The 20,992-nt window shown below is 45.6% G+C and overlaps 1 protein-coding gene across 1 annotated transcript in view; it reads right to left on the minus strand.

Moving 5' to 3' along the window:
* Nucleotides 1-471: 471 nt before the first annotated feature.
* Abcg5 (ATP binding cassette subfamily G member 5) overlaps nucleotides 472-20,992 on the minus strand; it is a 23,505-nt gene continuing 2,984 nt past the window's right edge. The window contains exons 3-13 of the mRNA XM_004627733.2: nucleotides 17,620-17,756; nucleotides 17,445-17,543; nucleotides 14,262-14,394; nucleotides 12,759-12,898; nucleotides 11,634-11,763; nucleotides 10,895-11,108; nucleotides 10,577-10,782; nucleotides 9,548-9,686; nucleotides 6,404-6,589; nucleotides 2,189-2,301; nucleotides 472-1,238 (exon numbers count right to left, since the gene is read on the minus strand). Of these exons, the coding sequence (XP_004627790.1) occupies nucleotides 1,045-1,238; nucleotides 2,189-2,301; nucleotides 6,404-6,589; nucleotides 9,548-9,686; nucleotides 10,577-10,782; nucleotides 10,895-11,108; nucleotides 11,634-11,763; nucleotides 12,759-12,898; nucleotides 14,262-14,394; nucleotides 17,445-17,543; nucleotides 17,620-17,756 (1,691 nt within the window). The 3' untranslated portion in view covers nucleotides 472-1,044. The remainder of the gene's footprint in view (nucleotides 1,239-2,188; nucleotides 2,302-6,403; nucleotides 6,590-9,547; nucleotides 9,687-10,576; nucleotides 10,783-10,894; nucleotides 11,109-11,633; nucleotides 11,764-12,758; nucleotides 12,899-14,261; nucleotides 14,395-17,444; nucleotides 17,544-17,619; nucleotides 17,757-20,992) is intronic.

The raw sequence follows: 20,992 nt of genomic DNA on the forward strand, positions 1-20,992 counted from the left end.
AGGACTTAATAACACTTGGATGTGGAAAGTGGCAGGTTCGTCTTCAGAGTCAGCAGCAGAAGGTCTCCCTGGCGCTGTGCTCACCATGCAGCCCCTTCCTTGCTGCAAGTGCAGTGTTAACCCTCAGCAAGGCCACTGGCTGCTCAGTGGCAGGCGTGGTCACCACCTCTGTCTGTCCCACATCCTCTCAATATGACCAGAGAGCTGGGCCCTGTCATGTGGATGAGTGAATGTGAATATGGCCTTTTGTTTCTGTTTCTTTAGGGGGTATTGGGAAATAAGTTCAGGGCCTGTATGCCAGGCAAGTGCTCTACCGCCGAGGTACTTTTACCCTCATTTCTCTCTCTCTCTCTCTCTCTCTCTCGCTCTCGCTCTCGCTCTCGCTCTCGCTCTCGCTCTCGCTCTTGCTCTCTGGCTCTCTCTCCTTTTTCTTTTATTTTTTTATTTTGAAATAGGGTTTCACTAGGTCGCATTTTGGCCTCAAACTTGCAATCCTCTTACTTCAGCCTCTCAGTAGCTGGTATCACAAGTATGCACCCCCACACCTAGCAAATGTGGATATTAAATGATAGCTAAAACCTCCTTACCTAATTCTACGTGAGTCTCTGTTTCAACAAACCTTTAACTTGTTCTCTGTTACTTCTAGTCAGTAATCATTTAAACATTTCTTTTTACCAAAGTCTCTATCAAATGTAAGCAAAATTTGCAAATTGACTCATTTTTCTGTATGTAGAAGAAGGAAAACAAATATCCACACTCATCTTCCGTAGGCTTATGGATTATTATTTACATTCATGGACCAGTTCAGTCACAATTTTCAAACACCACACGTCCCAACAGGTTGGAATAACAAGAAGCTGTGACCCATTTCCGTGGCACCTGAGGCCTATGTGGATCTGAAGCACGCAGGTAAAGTCTTGTAGTGGAAAGACAAGGTCCCACCAAAGAAGAAATCCAGAAATCCACGGTGATCTTACTTCAGGTATTCGAAATGGTCATCCACATCTTGACAGCTGAAGTTCCATCTCCTGGCAGTACTCTGTTCTATCTGCTAATGAGGTGGTCCCTTATTTTAAAAACAACTATCCCTAGGATAACCAGAACTGGGATATATACATATAAGATCAGAAAGTTTGCTGTGAATCTGGATGTTGCACCTGGACAGGTTGTTTCAATGAATTGAATTCCTTGAGTCATGGCGCACAATGGATTAGTGATCTCGGAATTAGCTGAGTTGCCTGCCAAAGAAAAGATGGACGACATCAGCCCCAGCACATCTGAGGTGACTTACCACGTACTTAGCACAATGTTCAGGAAGTGCTTAGCACTCTGTGAACACCCTTCTTCATGAAAGATACATGACTTTTTAGGGAGTCCAGGGCTCACAATCAAATGAAGTGGAAGTGAGAGTTCTAGGCCTTGGCATCACTTGTAGACGGAGATGGGTTTGTTTCTATTTGGGGTATAGATTCCTTACCATATTTTTACTGTTTATTTATTTATTTATGTATTTATTTTGCGGAACTGGGGATTGAACTCAGGCCCTTGTGCTTGCCAGGGAAACACTTATTCCACTGAGCTATCCCTCTGCCCCCTCTTATTTTGTCATATTTTTGACAAAATAATGTTCACTTAGCACCAGATTTCCTAAAATAACTGATGCTGTCACCTAAAAATATTTAAATAGCCACTAAATTCTGCATGTTCTTTTATTGCCTTCAAGGTGATTCCCGAGACCTCCAGGGGCCAAAAATCTGTTGTGTTCCCACTTCCCTCACACCCCCCATGGGATTTGGGAATAGACTTTTGCAATGGAAAATGGGTCCTCTCAGCTGCCTGCCACATACATTTTGAGGAGCCAGAAGCCACATTATAGCCTGCTTCTGTGAGCTCAGTAGATATAGGGGCTAAGTAGCTAAAATATACAATTTAATTCAATGCATGTAAATTCTGTCACTTGCTAATAATAGCAAAGCGGCCTTAGGCTATTGAGTTTGACAGAAGACAAACTCAACCTCTACTTATTTTATTTTAAAAATCAAAGAAAATGCTGTCTTTTATTTCAAGACAAGGTATTAAAAATCAATTTAATATAAAATATAGCTTTTATCCCCAAAATACATTTCTTTCAGAAAATTGCTTCCTCAAAATAATATGTAAAAATAATATTTCAAAACTGAATACTTACCACAAGTGAAATTCAGTCCATAGAACTCATTGACTATAAGAATCTCACAGCAATATTTTTGGAATGTGAAATACCTGTAGATTCTAAAAGGAAAGTTCATTTCTTCTACATTTCTTAAGGAAACAAAAGAGAAAGATTAAAATTCAGTAGGCTCTGGTAAATAGTTTTTCCCAACAAGAAAAAAGCCAGCCCTTATTTCATGTTCTTTAGCATAGTTTTTCATCTCAATTATAAAATTGATACCCACTATTAAAAAATCTTTAAATGATATTAAAATATAGAGAAATACACTGCCCAGAAATAACTGTGGTTAACATTTTGGTGATATATACAACCTATGTGTATGTCTAAAATTTTACACAAATGGAGTTAGACTATGCTATTTCCTAACATGCTTATTTCCCACAAACATATGTCTCAGGCTCCTTCCAAGTTAGTAAATGAAGCATTCAGTCATTTTAATTACACTTCACTGATCCAGTACAGTAGAGACTTTACCAGTCCTTTCATGATAGCCTAGTGCCTTATTTTTTTTGATAAATACAACTTATATAACAAGAAAGCACATACACATATTACATGAGAGGATGCCTGTGATTAAACATGGATTTGAGGGTGCTAGGGAATGAAGTGAGAACTAAAGTAAAATACAAGGGGAAAGGAGGAGAGAGCAAGGACACATTCATGAGAAGACAAAGTCCTTCTCCCGTACAGTCTAGGTCAAAAAGCTTCATGTCAGTGCCACAGCCTTCTTTGTTCACTATATATGTATGGTTTCTACCAACCAAAAATTGCATATTAAATATATTTGCAAAGCTCTGGTTCTAAATGCCTTAGGAATTTTAAAAAATAGTATCTTCAGCAGACTAAGCACCTGTGTAGGCAAGCACAGGGACTGGCATTTGATCCCTGGCACCACGTGCAGTGCTGGCCCTGCCGCTGGGTGCACTGAGCCAGCCACCAAGACCAGGCATGGTGGCGCATGCCTGTAACCCCAGTACTGAGGATGCTGAAAGCAGGAGGATCACTATGAGTCTGAGTTGCATAGTGAGACCCTGTACCAAATACCTAAATATATATATATATATATATATATATATATATATATATATATATCTTGTCCTTGAAGAACTCACTATGTGGTTAGAGACACAGACTATATATCCTTAACTCATTTATGCCAAACTGCAATTTTTGAACTTTTTCATGGAATTTATATACGTTACCTAGAAAAGTTCAAGGAACAAGACTTTGAAGAGAAAATATTTCATTATATTCCATTGTTATTGCCATTCCAAAAATGAGACATGAAAGGATTAAGACTATAAAAATACAGAATAGTGGCCTGTTTACGCCAAGGACATACGAAAAATAGACTTACACATCCATGACACTCTTGTATTTGGAGTTTACGATCTTCCCTATTCCCAAGTGACCCCCCAAGCCCTGTAACTTTTAGTTAGTGGCAGTTTCCTAAAGCACAAAGTAAAGGAGCTACATGGAGAGGTTGTCAATTGGTCCTGAGCTGACTAGGTTGGCAAAAACCCTATGTTGACCTCAGTGGAGAGCGAGAGCTGGGCCCTGTGAAAGGTGTGACAAGTGAGCTAGCCTTGCTCAGAGAGAGCTCCTTGGGTCATGGGAACAGGAGGTAGTCAGAGGGACACAAAGGAAGTGAAAAGGCACACAGGAGGGCCCGGCTTTGTGCTAGAAACCCAGGCGTGCACTCAAGAGGGAGGCACCGTGGACTTAGATTTGCTGACGTGGAACTCTCTCTCTTACACTGTTAAGTGGTAGGAAAGGACGCACCCTTCCCGTCATGTACATGGTGCAATCCCATTTTTACTAAAAATGTTCCATGAAGTCTAGCTGCATATGCAACCAGGTTTAATTCTGGGTTGTGCTGTTTGGGGTAATTGTTCCTTTCTTCTGCATTCATGTCTATATCATGTGCATTTTTCATCCCAAAGAGCTTGAAATATTTTGCGAGTAGCAGGAACAGCAAAGCCGCTTCCACTTGTGTTCGAAGAAGAGGGAGCCAGGAGTGCGAATGCTGCCCACAGCCAAGCAGGGAAGATGAATGTAAAAGGCCAGCGTGACCAGTGCTGGGAAGTTGAGCAGAAGATTTTGCAAGAAATCCAAGGCATTTAGTAATGTTGGTCACTGCTTCCATTTCAGCAGCAGTTAATCTTCTCTTGCCAAAAAGCAGGTACAGGAAAAAGCGCAAGTTGACGAATATAAGGACTCAAATCATATAAAAAAGGAGGCCACAGCCAAGCTTGAGTCTGCATCACCAGGAGGGGTTGATCTACGCAGTCCTCGTAGGCAAGCCACTTCGGACAAATTTCAGGGCATGGACAGAATAGCTTCTCGATGCATCTAAACTAGCTTGCTTTGCTTCCCTGCATCCCCACATGGCTTACCTCATGGACTCCTGGGGACCTCTTGAGGTAGATGAGGCCGAGACAAGAGCCCCTGTTTCATAAACGAGGAAGCTAATTTAGAAGGAAGAGTGCCAGGCATAGTGGTGTGCACCTGTCATCCCAGCACTCAGAGGGCTGAGGCAGGAACTTTGATCCCCAGGAGTATGAGGCCAGCCTGAACTACGCAGCAAGACCCTGTCTCAAAAACAGACAGAGAGACTTGCTTTTGTGGCAGGCACATGGTACAGGAGGTCTCTGACTCAAGTCAGCCCTCTCTCCAGGGCATCACAGGCTGGGGCTCAGGCAAAGTCCAGTGGTATAGAGGATGGTACTCATTCTTTGTTCATTTGTGATTTGATTTTCAAGTCCAAGAAATAAAACCTTTAAGGGCTGAGAGTTCAGATCCCGCTTGTGTCACCTGCCCTTTTTTTTAAAAAATTTTTTCTACCTCTTCTGTTCTTTTATAAATGTGTGTATTCATTATAAATGTTTTTTGTTTTTTGTTTTTCTGGCCAGCTCAGCCCACCCTGAGGACAGGGCTGGTGCAGCATGTGGTGCCAGGGATCAAACTGCAGTCCCCTGCGCTTGCCTAAGCAGATGCTTTAGACCACTGAGCTATCTTACCAGCCCCATGTATTCATTATAAAATGATGATTACCCATTGTAGAAAATTTGTAAAATACAGAAAATATGAATTTCAGGGCTAGGGGAAATAGTGGCACAAGCCTGGCAAGCGCAGGGTCCCAAGTTCGATTCCCCGTACCAAAAATAAATATTTTTTAAAAAAGAAAATATTGGGGCCGGGGAGATAGCTCAGTAGAATAAGTGCTTCCCTGGCAAGCACAAGGGCCTGAGTTCAATCCCCCATTCCACCAAAAACAACAAACAAACAACAATAAAATATATATATATATATATGAATTTTAAAAATTAATATCATCTAGAGAAATTACTGTTAACATTTAGCACATGTTCTCAAAGTCCTGAAACTTTTTTGAGCAGTCTATCGTGCAGTCTTTTTTCTTTTTCTTTTTCTTTTTCTTTTTTCTTTTTCTTTTTCTTTTTTCTTTCTTTTTTTTTTTTCTTTTTTTTTTTTTTTTGCAGAACCAGGGATTGAACTCAAGCTCTTGCACTTGCCAGGCAAGTGCTTATTCCACTGAGCCATCTCCCCAGCCCCTGCAGTCTTTTTTCTTATCTGCGAAAATAACTAGGAATTGAGAACTGGAGTAGGGACCCCACAGAGCCGAGTCAGAAATGAACTAATAAAATATATAATCTGTAGCCTGTAATGTGGATCATGAGTTTTCTAAAGCATCCAAATTGGTTTCCCTTCTTTTCGTTTTTGTGGTTTGTATGTGGCTGGTATCACTAATTGTTGGGTTTTTTTTTTTAATTTTATTTATTTGTGTGTGTGTGTGTGTGTGTGTGTGTGTGTCCAGCTTAGCCCACCAGGGGGCGGGGCTGGCTGGCATGTGGTGCTGGGGGATTGAACCGCGGTCCCTGTGCTTTGTTCTAAGTAGGTGCTTTAGACCACTGAGCCATCTCACCAGCCCCTCGTATCGCTAATTGTTTACCTAATTTTCTGATTCCTAACAGACATTTTATTGAGTCATTGGATCAAGGTCTAAGGAAGTAGTGATTACTTAGCAAGCTGGGTAAGTACTGCAGACCATAAAGTGATACTTCAGCCAGGATCACTGAACTCTCTTCTGGAATTCCTTTATAGCCTATAGTCATCATCTTGCGGTCATCAACCATAGACACCACCCTAAATCCTCTGACCCTTTGATCTCACCTGACAAATCCAGATCCAACCAGCAGCCCAGCGATGCTCAGCAGAGCCACTATACTGTTGACAATATTTGGGTTCTGGACTATACCAAGTAGCACGAGAGTTAAATATTCACCAATCAAGTGAGGGGCCAAGAGCGCAGCAGAGAAATAGCCAAATCGGGCAGCCTCAGGATACAGGCCCAGAGCCCTAGGAAAACAGAAGGCCGTTAGCTTCCTTCCCAAGCACTGTCATCAAAGAGAAACGCCACACTTGGCTTCTATGCATAAATACTTGGTGTTGCAGGCTGGGAAGAGCTAGCAGAGGCAGCCCAGCTTGCTTCATGTGAGGCATTTGGGGCCCAGGGCCAACGCTTGAGACCTCTCATTGCCACAGTTGTTTTCATTGGCCTCTACTCAATGCAAGTCAGCTCACTGAAGCACTTGTAGCAAAATAGTAAGTTACTAAGACAACAGTCACAATGAGCTGCACTAAGGAAGCTGATGGACCCTCTAGGCCTCCTTCTAAGAAACTAGGTTCTTCCAGCACCACTCCTACCCCAGTGCTAAGGGCCCATTCGGCCTGTGTCACCCCTGCCGAGGACGGAGCCAGCATGGAAGCCCCTCCCCTAACTCTTTCTCCCCTATTTTGTCTTCCCTCAGACTGGTTTCTCCCTCCAGGCCTCTGTTCCATTCTTATCTTTTATTCTAATCTCCCTTTCTTGATTTGACTTTGATTTCCTTGTAAACAAGCAAGCCTGTGGCTGTACCCCTTTCTCAGACATTGCTTTCCCCAAATTTTATTTCATGTATGATAGGGGTTTCAAGCACCCATTGCCCCGGGTTGCTCTTCAGCCATAGAGTAAGGAAAAGCAACTGGACTGTCCTATACCCTCCTCCTCTCTTCAAGGCCACCACCTTTCCTCTGGCACAAATCATGACAGTTTATACTACTGATTCCCTTCATTATTGTAGTCTTGTGACATTTAAAATCTCCATTCCCCTCTAATGATTTTATAGACCTGGCCAAGGGTCGTTCCCTATCAGATGTCCAGGAAACCTTAACATTGGTACCCGGTGTGGTCAGGATCACTTACTTTCATTTTCCCAAGGTCTTGAGCCCCTGGGAAACATCTGCATGGACCTCTCCTCATCCTCTCCTAATCTCCATTCCAGGGGCTGCATCTGCCTAGCCTGGGTCACTCTGCATGTCTTCATCTTACACTGTACTCAAAACGGACCCACTCACAAGGATCCAGACTCTAAGTGCACCCTCTCTTACCTCAGCCTCCCTCAGTCCTCACTGTCCCAGGTTCTTGCTTGCTTCTGTCATTCTTGGCTTTATCTGTCTTCACCCTTGCACTCCCTGTCTTCTGGCTTAGGGGACCAAGAAGCATGTTCAAAGCGTGTTGACCAAGGCCTGTGGCCTGTTCTCAACTGTTGAACTCACCTCCTAGTTTATAATTTTCTTGCTATCTTCACTCTCCATTTCGCTCTCCTTCCCTCTCCTCCTCCCCAGCCCCATCTTTGCCAAATATTTCCCATCTACTAGCACCTACGTGTGCATGTTATTCTGATTCTCTGGACTTACCTGGGTCTACTCTGAAACCTTGATCTGTGACCTTCCCAATTTGGGCTGGATCTTCATCGAACTCACAATAAATTTTGTTGTAGTTTCTAATTTTTGTTTACTTCTTGTGGTGTTGAGGATAGAGCTGAGGGATTTGGACATGCTAGGTAGGGCCTCTAACCCTGAGCTGCTCCTCCAGCCCCTTGGTGCTTTCTAATACTCTTATTATTTTTATTTATTTATTTTTGTGGTACCGGGGATTGAACTCAGGACCTTGCGCATGCCAGAGAAGCACTTATTCTACTGAGCTATCTCCCCAGCTCTAATACTCTTATTTATCTCATCCTAAGACAGCCATTCTTTGGGCTTGGTGAACACATAAGCAACTGACCCTGTGTTTTCATCGTATCCTCTTTCCCTAACAGCATCTGTTTCTTCACAACCCTTGAAAACCTAACTTTTACCCACTCTACTCTACGAAGCTCTTTTCTGGAAATTCACAATCACTGCCTCCTTTTCTACCTTACCTCCTTTACTTAATAGGTTAATCACACCTTCACACACACACACACACACACACACACACACACACACACACACCCTCTGCCCAACATTGCTTCCCCTTTCACTTCCCCAGTACCTCTTTGCCTTCTCCACTGACCAGCCATCCTATTCTTCCCCTTTAAGCGTTTACCCTTGGAGCTCACACTAGCCATGCCCTAGTTTATCTTGTGCTTCTATATCGTGATTACAATGATTCATACAATATGCCTTGGGCCTTTGAACTGGCTATGGTTAGAAGCACCTGTCTGTGTCCCCAGACAATAAAGAGAGGCAGCACCTCAGGGACAGCTCAAGTTCTCCTTCTTAGGGCCATGAGCTCGGCACCTTTACACTGATGGAATCAGAGAATGTCGGGCCATTCCAGCCGAAGTCACATAATAAGAGGAGCTCCAACTCCCCACAACAAATCCTGCAACTATCGTAACTCTACATATCCTTGATTTATATCTCTATGAAGTTCTAAGACATAAGAAGGCAGCAGTCCAAACCCAGAGGCTCTGGGAATGTTCCCTGGCTCCCAGTACTCTTCCCAGTTACCATTCTGTTCCTCCAGCTCCCCTTTGCTCTGCCCAAAGCACAATATCCCTGCAATGTCCTGGCACATCAGTAATGCCCAGGCAGGAGACCTGCCCCCTCCAGCTCACAGCAGCCTGTGAAGGCCACATGTCATTGCTGGTGATCAGTGGCCACATCCTGTGCCCCTGGGTCCCTGGGGACCTCAGTCCCAGCCACTGTGGAGCCCTCTTCCCGCGCCCACTCTGTAGAGAATGTGTGGCCTGCTTTTTCCTGGCACATGCAGTCTGTCTGGTTTGTTCTCTGGTTCCACACCACCCACAGCTGGATTATTGAATTTACTATAGAACCAGTATATTGAAAGGCAGGGCACGGCACTAAGCATGAATGGGCAGGATGCAGATCCTTAGGAGCAGAGGACGTGGAGTCAGTCACCCTGCAGCTCTCTTTCCCTCCTCTAACCGGCACCCTTACTCCCTGCAGGCCCGGCTGGGTGAATGGAATGGCCCTGAAGCCCCTTACCAGTAGCTGACACTGCTGAAAAGCACAGTGGCAATGATGCTGAAGGGGAGGATGTGCAGCATGTAGGCCAGCAGCATCTGCCACTTCTCATACAGGCCATCCAGACTCTCCTGGTCACTGACAGCTCGCAGCACGGGAACTAGCATAGAAGGAAAGTTCCAGAACAGTCATCACCGCACAGCTGAGGCAGGAAGGGCTAGCCCATGCTGACGGGAGCCCCAGGGGGGCGCGTCGCCCTCCATGGCAGGTAGAGCCTCCCCGCCACAGAAGCTACACTCTACCTGAATTCCAATATGGTTGCAAAAGATGTGATTTATTTCCTCTTCCCTAAATTCAGAGGAAGAGGGTGTTATCAGTCCCAGAAAAAGGGTATGAAAGAGCAGGGCACTTTGTCCTCTGTTTACGCAGCATGCTGGCCCCCACCGCAGCGTGCATTTCACAGTGACTCTCAGCCCAGAAATGCCTGGTGAACATAGGAACTTGTTCCCCTTCCTGGCCATCTCCAAGATCAAATCTGCAAAAAGCATCGTCCTTCCCTCCTATTCCCTGGACTGTGTGTTTCATTTCAGGGATCCCTCTAACATCTGTCTTCCTAGTGAAGCTGTAACAGCAAGCATCTGGGTGTTGCTTGCAGATTCCCACCGAGCTTGAATATCAGTGCTGGTTATTCCAAAGTAAGCTCCGAAAAGGAAGTGGTGTTGCAAAATTGGCCAGGCAACTGGACCCCATGGGCTGTGGCATCCCCAAGGCCAGGAAAGATATTTTGAAAAACTTCCTCCCAGTTCTCTGCCACCATAGCCTCATGACTGTATGCTTGCCTGGATCCATAGACCCTCAGAGACATCCTCCTGGTGAGCTAATTCAGGGTAAGGTGCTTATAACTCAATAGGTACCTTCCCCAGTGAGGGCATCTAGAGAGGGGCGGGGCAGTTCAGAAAAATATCCTTCTCTGGTGGACTTTTACTGAGTGACGCTGAGGCGGGAACTAGAAGGGGACAAAGAAGTGCACTCCTTGCACACCACACTTACACAGAGTCACAGCATTAAGCATGCCTGTGTATGGGGTAGCGCCCACAAACTGGTACAGGAGACCCACGCGGTCCTGGACAGCACCCTTCAGCATGTCGTTTTGGACCCGCAGGAGGAAGAAGGTGACGAACAAACCCATGATCAGATTCTGGAGGAGACGCATCATCAGTGCTTGCTTATTTCTCAGTAAGTTTCTGGTCACTCTCCTGAAAGCACACCAAACCACCCCATTTTAATGCCTTTTCTTTCATTACTGGTGATGATCTAAAGACCTAAAACACTGATTTGGGGCCTGATTTTCATCTCTGGGGCTCTTACCTCAAGAGGACCCCCAGCTTACAGAGAGCTCCAGGAAGATCTTTGGTTTTGAAAGGAACCGCTGGTAAGGTTTTCAGGTGTTTTGTTCTTTCAATATTCTCCAAAGTTCTGTGACAGATCGCTGACTCTTTGTAGGAAGATTCAAACATCTGGACTCTCTTGTAGGTTTCTATTTCTCGTTCTTTGCTTTGAGAATCCACTGATGTCAGGTCCACTGTATTTTCCCCAGAAAAACATGATCCATGTGTTTTTCAAAGCACATATATACATGATAGCAAATAATGTTTTACTGTTGATTCAGGAATATTAACCATAATACTGCATCTCTTCAGAATAAAATCTATTCTTTTTTAAATTAAAAGATAACATTATAAAAAAATAAAAGATAACATTATATTTTATTTTATTCTTTTTTTAAAATCTATTCTTAATGCCCACCTATAAAATCAGACTATTTGAAAGCTACCCAGAAAGACCATGAGAATCCCACTGGGACTAACAGAGAGTTCAGTAGCTCCATTAATTTTTCTCTAACAAAGTAGGAGTAGAGCCATTTGCTTGAAAGAGACCCCATCTCATTCTGACAAGTCATCAATGGCGAGCTAACTGACCCACCAATTAACTCCTCCACAAACAAAAGCAAAACCAGAACCCACTCAGGCAGGTGCCATCTGGGCAGAAATATGAGAGGAGAAAATTTAAAAACATTCACAATGGGGAGTGTAAAAGTAAAACTTACTATAGAAGTCAAAAGGGTTGGAATGGTCAGGACAGGGGTAACCACAGTTGTTGAAGAAATCAAGCATCTCCACTGGGGTACCGCAGAAAACCAACTCTCCAAAGGTGAGGATGGCGATTTTGTCAAAGTGCTGATCAGAGAACAGACAGTGTGTGGTCAGCTCGCCGAGTCCTCCAATTCCAAGCAATTGCTTGGTCCTTTGGTTACCTCAGCCGCCCATCAGCATCCTCAGGGGCCCATTGAGGACAGTCAGAGTGAGTCTCTACATGTACCAGCTGGGTCACCTCAGACGACCATGCTCTCCCCCTCCCGAGCCCCAGGGTCACCTCTGAGGCAGAAGAGCTACATGGCCAGGTTTAAATTCTAGCCATTACACAGAGAAGGTGACTGTGAGCAACCTGGGGTGGGGTGTGTGTGTGTGTGTGTGTGTGTGTGTGTGTTGTACATTTTAAATCTCAGGTTCTCATGTATAAAAAGTGAATAACAGCTAACAGGACACTGGGAGGGTGAAATGAGAGTTTGCAGAAGGAATCTGTAGGATTCAATGGAAAAACACAGCCTTGGAAGCCAACCCAACCATGAATGGCAATTCCACCTTTAAGCTCCGTCACACTGACTCCATTTTGAGTCATTTCTCTGCTCTTTCCCTCTGTCCAGGAGATAGACTGATGTCTGCCTCGGAGGATTATCCAGAGACTTCACTGAGCGAGTGTTTCAAACGGATTTGGAATGTGATGCTAAAACAACCTGGTTTCTGGGCCAGTGAGGCGGCTCAGCAGACTAAGTGCCTGTTTAGGCAAGAGCAGGGATCTCAAGAGCAGGGTTCAATCCCTGGTCCGCATGCCGTGCTGGCCCCACCCCTGGATGCGTCGAGCTCTCCACTGAGTCTGGGCATGGTGGTGCATGCCTGTAATCCCAGGGCTGGGGAGGATGAAAACAAGAGGATCACTACGAGTCCAAACTGCGTAGTGAGGCCCTGTGCAAACAAAATAAAATTAAAAAAAAAAAAACCAAAACCTGATTTCCATCCTTTCTCTTCCTGAGTCAGGACTGGTGGCTCCAGTTGTTTGGTGTCTCACAGTTAGTCTTCTCCCTCACTCCCAGCTCAGGGCCGTGCCCTCCTACCTGGAAGAGCTCAGAGCGGGGCTGGTGGATTGTGAGGATCACGATGCGGTCCCTGCGAGCCAGCTCAGCCAGGAGATGGACGATCTGGTTGGCAGTCATGGAGTCCAGGCCTGTGGTTGGCTCATCAAACATCATGATCTCTGCCAGCGAAGAAAGGGGCAGATGTCGGAGCCATCGCCCACTGGGCTGTGTGCTTACAATTCAGGTTCTGACCAGTCCTTTATTGAGCTGTTGAGCCCCGGGAGAGATGAAAAGGAGCTGCGTTCAGACTGCTTAGGGTTCTTCGTATGGAGGAGCAGTGACTTGTTTCCACCACAAAAATGACCAAGAGCTCTCAAGGGCATTCCTTTTTACCCTCTAGTGACCAAGCACCACCAGGAGAGCAGGTAGTCTTCATCTACCACAATATAAAGAAGAGCTCCCAGTGTGGCAGCCCCACCTCCAGGCTCCTGGAAGGGTTGGGTCAGCCGGGTGGGGCAGTGGCCAATCTAGGCAAGAGAGCAGTGGACTGGCTACCTCGTCCTGGTCGCCCCTCAGCAGGGCATATGCTTTGCAGTGTCAGCCTTCAATTCCTACACTGATTCCTGTTGTCTCATAAACACTTGTGGTCCTACCAAAACTGATCAGCCTTTCTCTGCAAATGCAGTGGTATTGCCGTAGTGAGAAGTGTGGATGGGGTAGGCCCTGAGCCCATGCGAAGTGCTCACAGAACATGACAACACAAATGTGAGGTTTCTGACTCTAAAGATGTTTTGCATAGATGGCCCATGACTGATGGAGGTGTTATGTTCGATAAATTCACAGTAAAGGGAAAACAGTGTGTTGGAAATGCAGTTAATCTACCGAGACTGATTAACTACGATGAGACCACAATGGGTCCCTGCATTATGTGAACCTTATAGCATAGCACCCTGATTGTTCCCTCTTTCGACCACACGGCCAAAACTGTGACCTACTGGTGCGGCCCAGCATTGTAAGAGAATAGGATACTGCCTGTAATCCCAGCACTTTGGGAGGTTGAGACAGGAAGATCATAAAGTCCAGCCTAGCATGAGCAACGCAGTGACTTCATGAAACTCTCTCAAAATAAAAAATAAAAAGGGATGGGGATCTAGCTCAGTGTGAAGGCCCTGGGTTCAATCCCCAGTACGGGTGCAGTATGTGTGTGCATGGGGTGGTGGGGGAGGTAATGGGATACCTTTCACTAGCCCAAGAAAAGATCATAGTTCAAAATTTAATGTACAGTTTATACTGTGTGTATTGCTTTCATCATCTGAAAAGTTGAAAAATTATTAGTGGGGACCATTGTTCAGTTGGGAACTACCTATGCTTAGGAAATAAACTACATAGTACTTGCAAAAGTCCTGGGTCTCCAGTGGGGAGAGGTCAGTGAGTTCAGTGCTACCCAAAGTCCTTTCCACATGCAGACCAGGAAGAAACAGCCTTGAGCATCCACAGACAAGTGGCAAGTGCCCAGGTCACTTAGGTCTGTGTCTCACTTACTGGGGTCCTGGAGGAGCTGGACGGCAATGGAGACCCGGCGCCGCTCGCCACTGGAAATGCCCCCGAAGCTGTAATTGCCAATCACTTGGTCTGCCACGTGACTCAGATTCAGCTCTGCCATGACAGCCTCCACCTGTGGGAGACACAAAGCCCAGGCCCGCTGAGTGCCATGTGACAGCTGTGTTCTCAGCTTCCCAGCTGGGAGTGGCCAGAGAGGGAACATCTGAGAGCACCCAGCCACATCCTGACTCACCAGGTCCTGGGGAAATCAGCCTATGGCAGCGACATCCAGTGTGGCTTAGGTCACAACATTACACACGTATCAGATTGAAATGAGAAGGCATATATATTTTAAGTCTCTGGAGCAACAAAAAAATGCTCATATTTTCTGCCAGGAGATTCGTCATGAAACGACAGATAGTTTGCTGAGCCCCTGTTTTTAGATGCTGCCTCTGTCTCACCCATACAGAAAAAGTGTCCAAAACGGTCGTTATAATACAGCATACTTTTATAAGTGTTTCAATCTTAAAACTTATTATAACAAATATTTCATGCATTTACAAATCCAAATTCAAACTAAACCTGGTTCTCCCTGCATCACCTAGGTACATCCTAGAGTCTGACTGACCACCCATTGGCATGCAGCTCTGGAGGAAGCAGATAGAGGAAAATTGAATATGGATACGGCAATGTGTTTGTCCCCATCCTCCTCAGATGTGGTTGTGTTCTTTTCATAAGGAAATAAATAAATACATAAATGTATTGCACTGAAAAACAGCCACAGCCAGCTAGATTGGAGAACAGAGGAGAGCTGTGTGGAACAAAGTTCCAGAGAAGGCAGGGGCAGCTCTCCAGCACACAGGAAGTGCTAATCAAAAGAAGGCCCACATCTGAAACAGATGAAGAAGAATAATAAGAGTGAGTGTGTAAATAAACTAGTTTGAGATGATCTAGAAAAAAGGAGTGACTCTTCTTGTCCTCAGACTAAAAGGTCCTGGAATTGGGCTTGGGTTGACTCATCTGGGTTTGCGCGCTCCCCATCGGGGATAAACTTCCAAACCTCCTTTCATGCCTGCAGCTGCACGGAAGCTGCAAGTTTGCCCCTGGGCTTGGACGGGATGGCCAGAGGAGACAGCTGCCCAATCTGTCCTGGGTGTTTGTGCCTGATTGGAAACCTCTTCTGTGGTTGTGCAGCCTTTATGTAAAGTGGAATTCACAGAGTCTTGAAGAGACTGGGGGACCCGTCAAGCCCCGTCCCCTCTGTGCCCTGGCACTTCCACCGTCTGATCTATTCTTCACATAAACCCTAGACAGAGGCATTATTACTCCTATTCATTATGGAGGGGAGCACGGGGGTCTGCCAATTAGCTCAGCTGTTTAAGTGACTGCTTAAACAAAGCAGTCAGGCTCAGGATGCTGTGGTTTGATCCCCAGATCATCAAGCCTTACCAGACCTGCCCTGAAGGCATCCTGAGCCAGCCCTCCCCGCACCAAAAAAATCCTCCTAGAGGGGAGCACAGGTTCTCATAGAGGACACAGCCTGTCCAAGCTCCCGCTCTCGCAGGAGTCAGGGCCCCTGGAGTGCTCAGGGGCTCCACAGAGCACCAAGCCCAGCCACCTGCTCAGCAGGCTCCAGGCCACTCTCGACAGCCAGGTTTTCTTGTCAGCTTCCTCAGGTCACAGGGGGTCTGACGGCCCTTATCTCTGTTATCATTGGTGCCTCCTGCTCACTACATTACTCAAGATTTCAGCTGCCATGGACTGGCTTTGCTCAAAAAGGACCCTCAGGGAGGAGTGCTATCACTCTTCTCAGGACATTTGGGGGCTGCCTATGCTGGGCAGAGGAGGCAAACTTGCCGTGTGGCCATTTCATGGGACACAGGAACTGGCTGAAGATTTCTGCCCATGGCTTTCTTAGATTCTCTCCCTAGGGTAAGGGGTGTGGTAGAATGGAATCACTCCATCAGAAGAATCTGCTCATGACTTGCTCAACAGATAGGTAGTTTTTCTCCTACCTATTTTAGAAAGAGAAATGCTAACCCACCAGAAAGAAAGCTGCTGAGGGGCCATGGCCTCTCTCCCTCGTGATCAGGGCCCTGAGCCATGTGAACATGCCTGTGCACTCAGGCCTGGTGAGGGAGCTGTGGTGTCACCTTAGCCACGCAGGGGCTGGGGGAGCATGATGGAGCCAGAGGAACTGGACTCCCCTCAGCTCTGCCATTCCCAGTTGCCTGGTCCTAGCTGAGTACCTGTCCTTTGTTCTGCAAGACAGAGACAACGTCTTCTTCACAGCTTGATATGAGCAGTGAGACCTGCGCGGAAGGCAAGTTCTGCCCAAGGCCAGCCAGATGGGAGAGCAAACAACACCAGGTGAAATGGTAGGAGCCTGCCATCCTCTGCGCACTCTACAGTGGGGACCTGGGCCAGGCGTCGCCCTGGTCCTTCCTGAGGGCAGACCCTGCCAAGGCTGTCCTCGGTGGACCAGGATGCTCCAACAGGAGAATGCCATTTACCCACAAGCCTCCTTGGCGGGGAGCTGTGCCTCTCTGAAGGTGGCACTCGACCTGTCATGGCTCCCAGGTCTCACAGTCCAGACATAACTGAGGCAAAGTTTCCAGGGAGGATTCCCACAGGTTTACTCGGGTCTACTTCCAAAATGGCTGCACTTAAGAAATAGCTTCGAACCTAGTAAGAGTTGACTATTCCATAGTCCCTGCCTTCATTAACTTAATCCCAGTTGGAGGAGGCCCGTTCAAGACACCACAAAGGAAGCTGAGGAAAATCTGTGGGAAAAATAAGGTAGCTGCTCCATGCAGACCTCACAGGATGGCCCAGTCCAGTGGCTTGGAGAAGCCACACTGAGGAGGGGATGTGCCCGTCACCCAGATTTTTTTTAAAGTTTAAAAGTTAAAGGTTAGATTAATTTAATAATAATATTTACACTCAAAATATTACCATTTCAACCTACCATCAATATTTTGGAAAATTCTGAAGAAGATTACTTCACATTCTGGGTTTTTTTTGGGGGGGAGGGGGGTGTTTTTTTCCAGGTGTACCGCGAAATCCAGCTATGTATTTCACGCGGATTGGATGGGTCAGATCTCCATCGAGATGCGCAAGTGGAGCCCCACGGGGAGAAGGCTAAGCGGGACGGGGCTGCTGGGCTGGGCCCGGGGTCCCCACCTTCTTCTGCAGTAAGTCTGCGGAGCCGCGGCGCGTGGTCAGCATGGCCGTGTAGCGCAGGGTCTCGCGCACCGTGAGGCTGCTCAGGAAGGTGTCGCTCTGCGGGGAGGAGGCCACGTCAGCCTGGCGGCCCGGGCGGGGTGTGGGCGGCGGAGTGGGGGAGACACGCGCCCACCTGCATGACGTAGGAGAAGCAGTCCTGGAACTGGTCCCTGCGCAGCGTCTGGCCATTGACGCACACCTCCCCGTGCAGGGTGCCCGTGCGCCGAAGCCTCCCTGATATGGCGTCCAGCAGGGTGGTCTTCCCTGAGCCTGGGGGCGACAAGAGGAGGCCCTGGAGGAGCCCTGGGACAGCAGCGGAGGCCTGCCCCCAGTCAGACTCCCGGGGCGCAAAGAAGGTCCTCCAAGGGCCAAGCCGCTGCCCTCAGGCAGGTCCGGGGTGCTGAAGACGCTGGTCCTACTTATTTATCTCCTTTGGAGTTCACATGGAATCCACAGAATCAGAATGAAAGGAAAGCCAGGACTCTTGGGGACACTGGGCTCCTGGGGCATTTGGATTTCTCACTGTGGCCTTCTGGGATTGTCTGGTTGTTCCTGCGGGTAGGTGACCTTGCCTTTGTGACCAAGACCCCTGGTTGACCCCTATATGTACATGAGAAGCAGCTTCCTTTGCTGAGACCTAGCTGGCTGCAGCTGGCACCAGGAGCCTTGGGCACGGCGCGACATTTGTCACCAAGGACATGCTTATGGAGGGCTTGAAATAAACCAAGTAGAAACCTTGAGAGATAATAAAGGATATTTTTTTTTGTTTTAAGCCATGATGGGAAATCTTTTTATTTTGCATAAATGTAGATAACTAATTCAGTCTTTTCATCAGGTATCGAATACTCTAATCAATAGCAAATAATAGGTCTAACAAATCCCCCCAGTGTGGTGGGTGGCCTGCAGCAGGCTTGCTCTAGGCCACTCTTTGGGGCCACTTTGACCAGTAAGTCATCTTTTCCCCATAGTAAAGGTTTGGTAGGTAAATGTTGCTCAGAACTCCGCAGCAATGGAATCGGTCCATTTAATGTAACACTGGGAGTGTTAATCGGATATAACTGATTCCCACCGTTCACCTCTCTCAAAATGCCCCTCCTCACCTCCAACGCTCTTGTCTCGCCATCCTTGGCAGGTGCTGCAGCCTTTCTGGAAGGGCTCCTGTGAGCGGCCGCATGACGTGCGATTAAGCCCGCGGGCAGCGCTGCTGCCCAGAGCCGTCCACAGAAAGGCAGCTTGGAAAAAGATCACAGGGTGTCCTCACCTGCCTCACTCACCAGATCTGGCACCAAGCGACTCTGGCTCTTTGCCAAAGTCAAAATGACCATGAAAGGTGATATTTACACATGAAAGAAAACTTCCAGAACCACTTCAAAAAGTGGCAAGGATGATAGCATACATGTGTTTTTGAAGCAAGACAGGACATTCGGAGATGGGCTAATGGCAATGCCTGCTGTAATGAATTTTCTTTTAAACACACCACATTTTTCTATCACACGTCATAGATTCGATTTATTCACCATTTTTTCAACAAGTATTAAGCACCTGCTCTGAGGTTGGCCCTGTTCTAGGGTTAAGGACACAGCAGAAAAAAGAAAAAGGCAAAGTTCTTGCTGTAGTGGAACTTGTATTCTCAGTGGTTTCATGTTGAGTACAGTGGACAGACCTTATAAAACCATGACTAGGTATAGCATCAGAAACCAGGGCCACCCCGGTTGGGGAACGCCACCCACTGTCTGATGCAATGTGCACAAAGCACGACATCGGGTGGGGACACACTTCTGAGAATGCAGCAGATTATTATAGTGAAACTCAGATTTCATTTTTCTCTTTAAAAGAGCACGTTATGCTTATCAAAAGGAAAATTAGAATGATCTCAAACATTATGATACATGTATAGTTAGAATATGTGTTAAAAATGGGAATAAGGCTGGGCACGGTGGGCCATTTTATAATCCCGGCACTTGGGAAGCTGAGTAAGGCAAGAAGATCAAGAGTCTGAGCAGGCCCTATCTCAAAAAGAAAAAAAAGAAAAAAGAAAGAAAAGGAAAGAAAGAAAAAAAAAGTAGATATAATTCAAGTATGAAGGTCCTGGGCTCAATTCTCAGTACTGGAAAATAAATACATAAATAAATAAATAAATAAATAAATAAATAAATAAATAGAATTGGCAAGAAATCTTAGAAATGTGTTTTTCATGACAAAGAACAACTAAAGAATTTCATGATGACAAAGCCAGGCCTACACAGGCTACTAAATGGTGTTCTAGAGAGGGAGCAAATTGATCACAGCCCCATGAATGAGAATGGAAAGAACCTGCCAAATAGGGCAAACAATTAAACAGAGGAGAATAAGAGGTATACAACAGTAGTCTTTCAGTTATTCTTTTGTGTTCAGCAGCAGAATATTTTCATCAGCACACTCTACAAATGGACTTCTCTTCCACTTGATGAGTCATGATTCCACCTGAGTCTACAGGGTGGATTTCAAAGAAATAGCTATAGCTCAGTTCCACAAGTGACGCCTAGCCACCAGTAACTGTCACAGTCATTATGCATGTCCACAACACACTAGAACTTTGTGCAATATCCTATCCTCAAACTGTTAGAAGTGCTGGTCAATTACTTGCCATTCCAGTATTTATCTTATGTTTTACTCTTAGTACTTCTTTGCTATCATGAAAACTTTTTCTTAGTTCAACTGTTTTGAAACATTTAATTTTCTGAATATTGCTTAATCTTAATTTTGTTCTAAGATTTATACTGTATCTTTGACTTACAATTTATTTAAAAGACATTGTATGATATCTTCTCCTAGTATTAGAAACTTTAAAAAGTATATTTCCATTTTCTGTTGACTTAAAAAAACCAGAGGTTTGTACCTATGTTGTTTATTTATTATTTCTTGCCTATATCTTGTAACATGAGAAACTACTTTGGCAATAACAATATACAATGTACTAACCATTATTACTCTCCTAAAATCTTGTTTTGAGATTTTGTACTATTGTTTTTATTTTTTTTCTTTAAAATAACTGATGTTTAAAAAAAGAAATAAAATGCAATATAACCTACAAAACAAAGAAAGAAATGTGTGATAGTTTTGCTTAAGGATATGGTTTGGATGTTTGTATCTTATTCAAATTCTGAGGTTGAGATCTTTACCCCCAAGCTGATGGTAGAGTGTATTAGGCAGTGGGGTTGGAGTTGGAAGGAGGTACAACTTTCCTGGCTGGGATTAGTAGCCTTAGAAAAGAAGCTTGAGGAGCCAGGGAGATAGCTCAGTAGAATAAGTACTTGCCTGGCAAGTGCAAAGGCCTAAATTCTATCTCCAGTTCCGCAAAACAAAAAAGAGGAGAAGAAAGACGAAGAAGAAGAACAAGAAGGAGGAGGAGGAGGAGGAGGAGGAGGAGAAGGAGAAGGAGAAGAAGAAGAAGAAGAAGAAGAAGAAGAAGAAGAAGAAGAAGAAGAAGAAGAAGAAGAAGAAGAAGAAGAAGAAGAAGAAGAAGA

Source organism: Octodon degus, unplaced genomic scaffold, assembly GCF_000260255.1.
Source record: "Octodon degus isolate 3935 unplaced genomic scaffold, OctDeg1.0 scaffold00020, whole genome shotgun sequence".
Lineage (NCBI taxonomy): Eukaryota > Metazoa > Chordata > Mammalia > Rodentia > Octodontidae > Octodon > Octodon degus.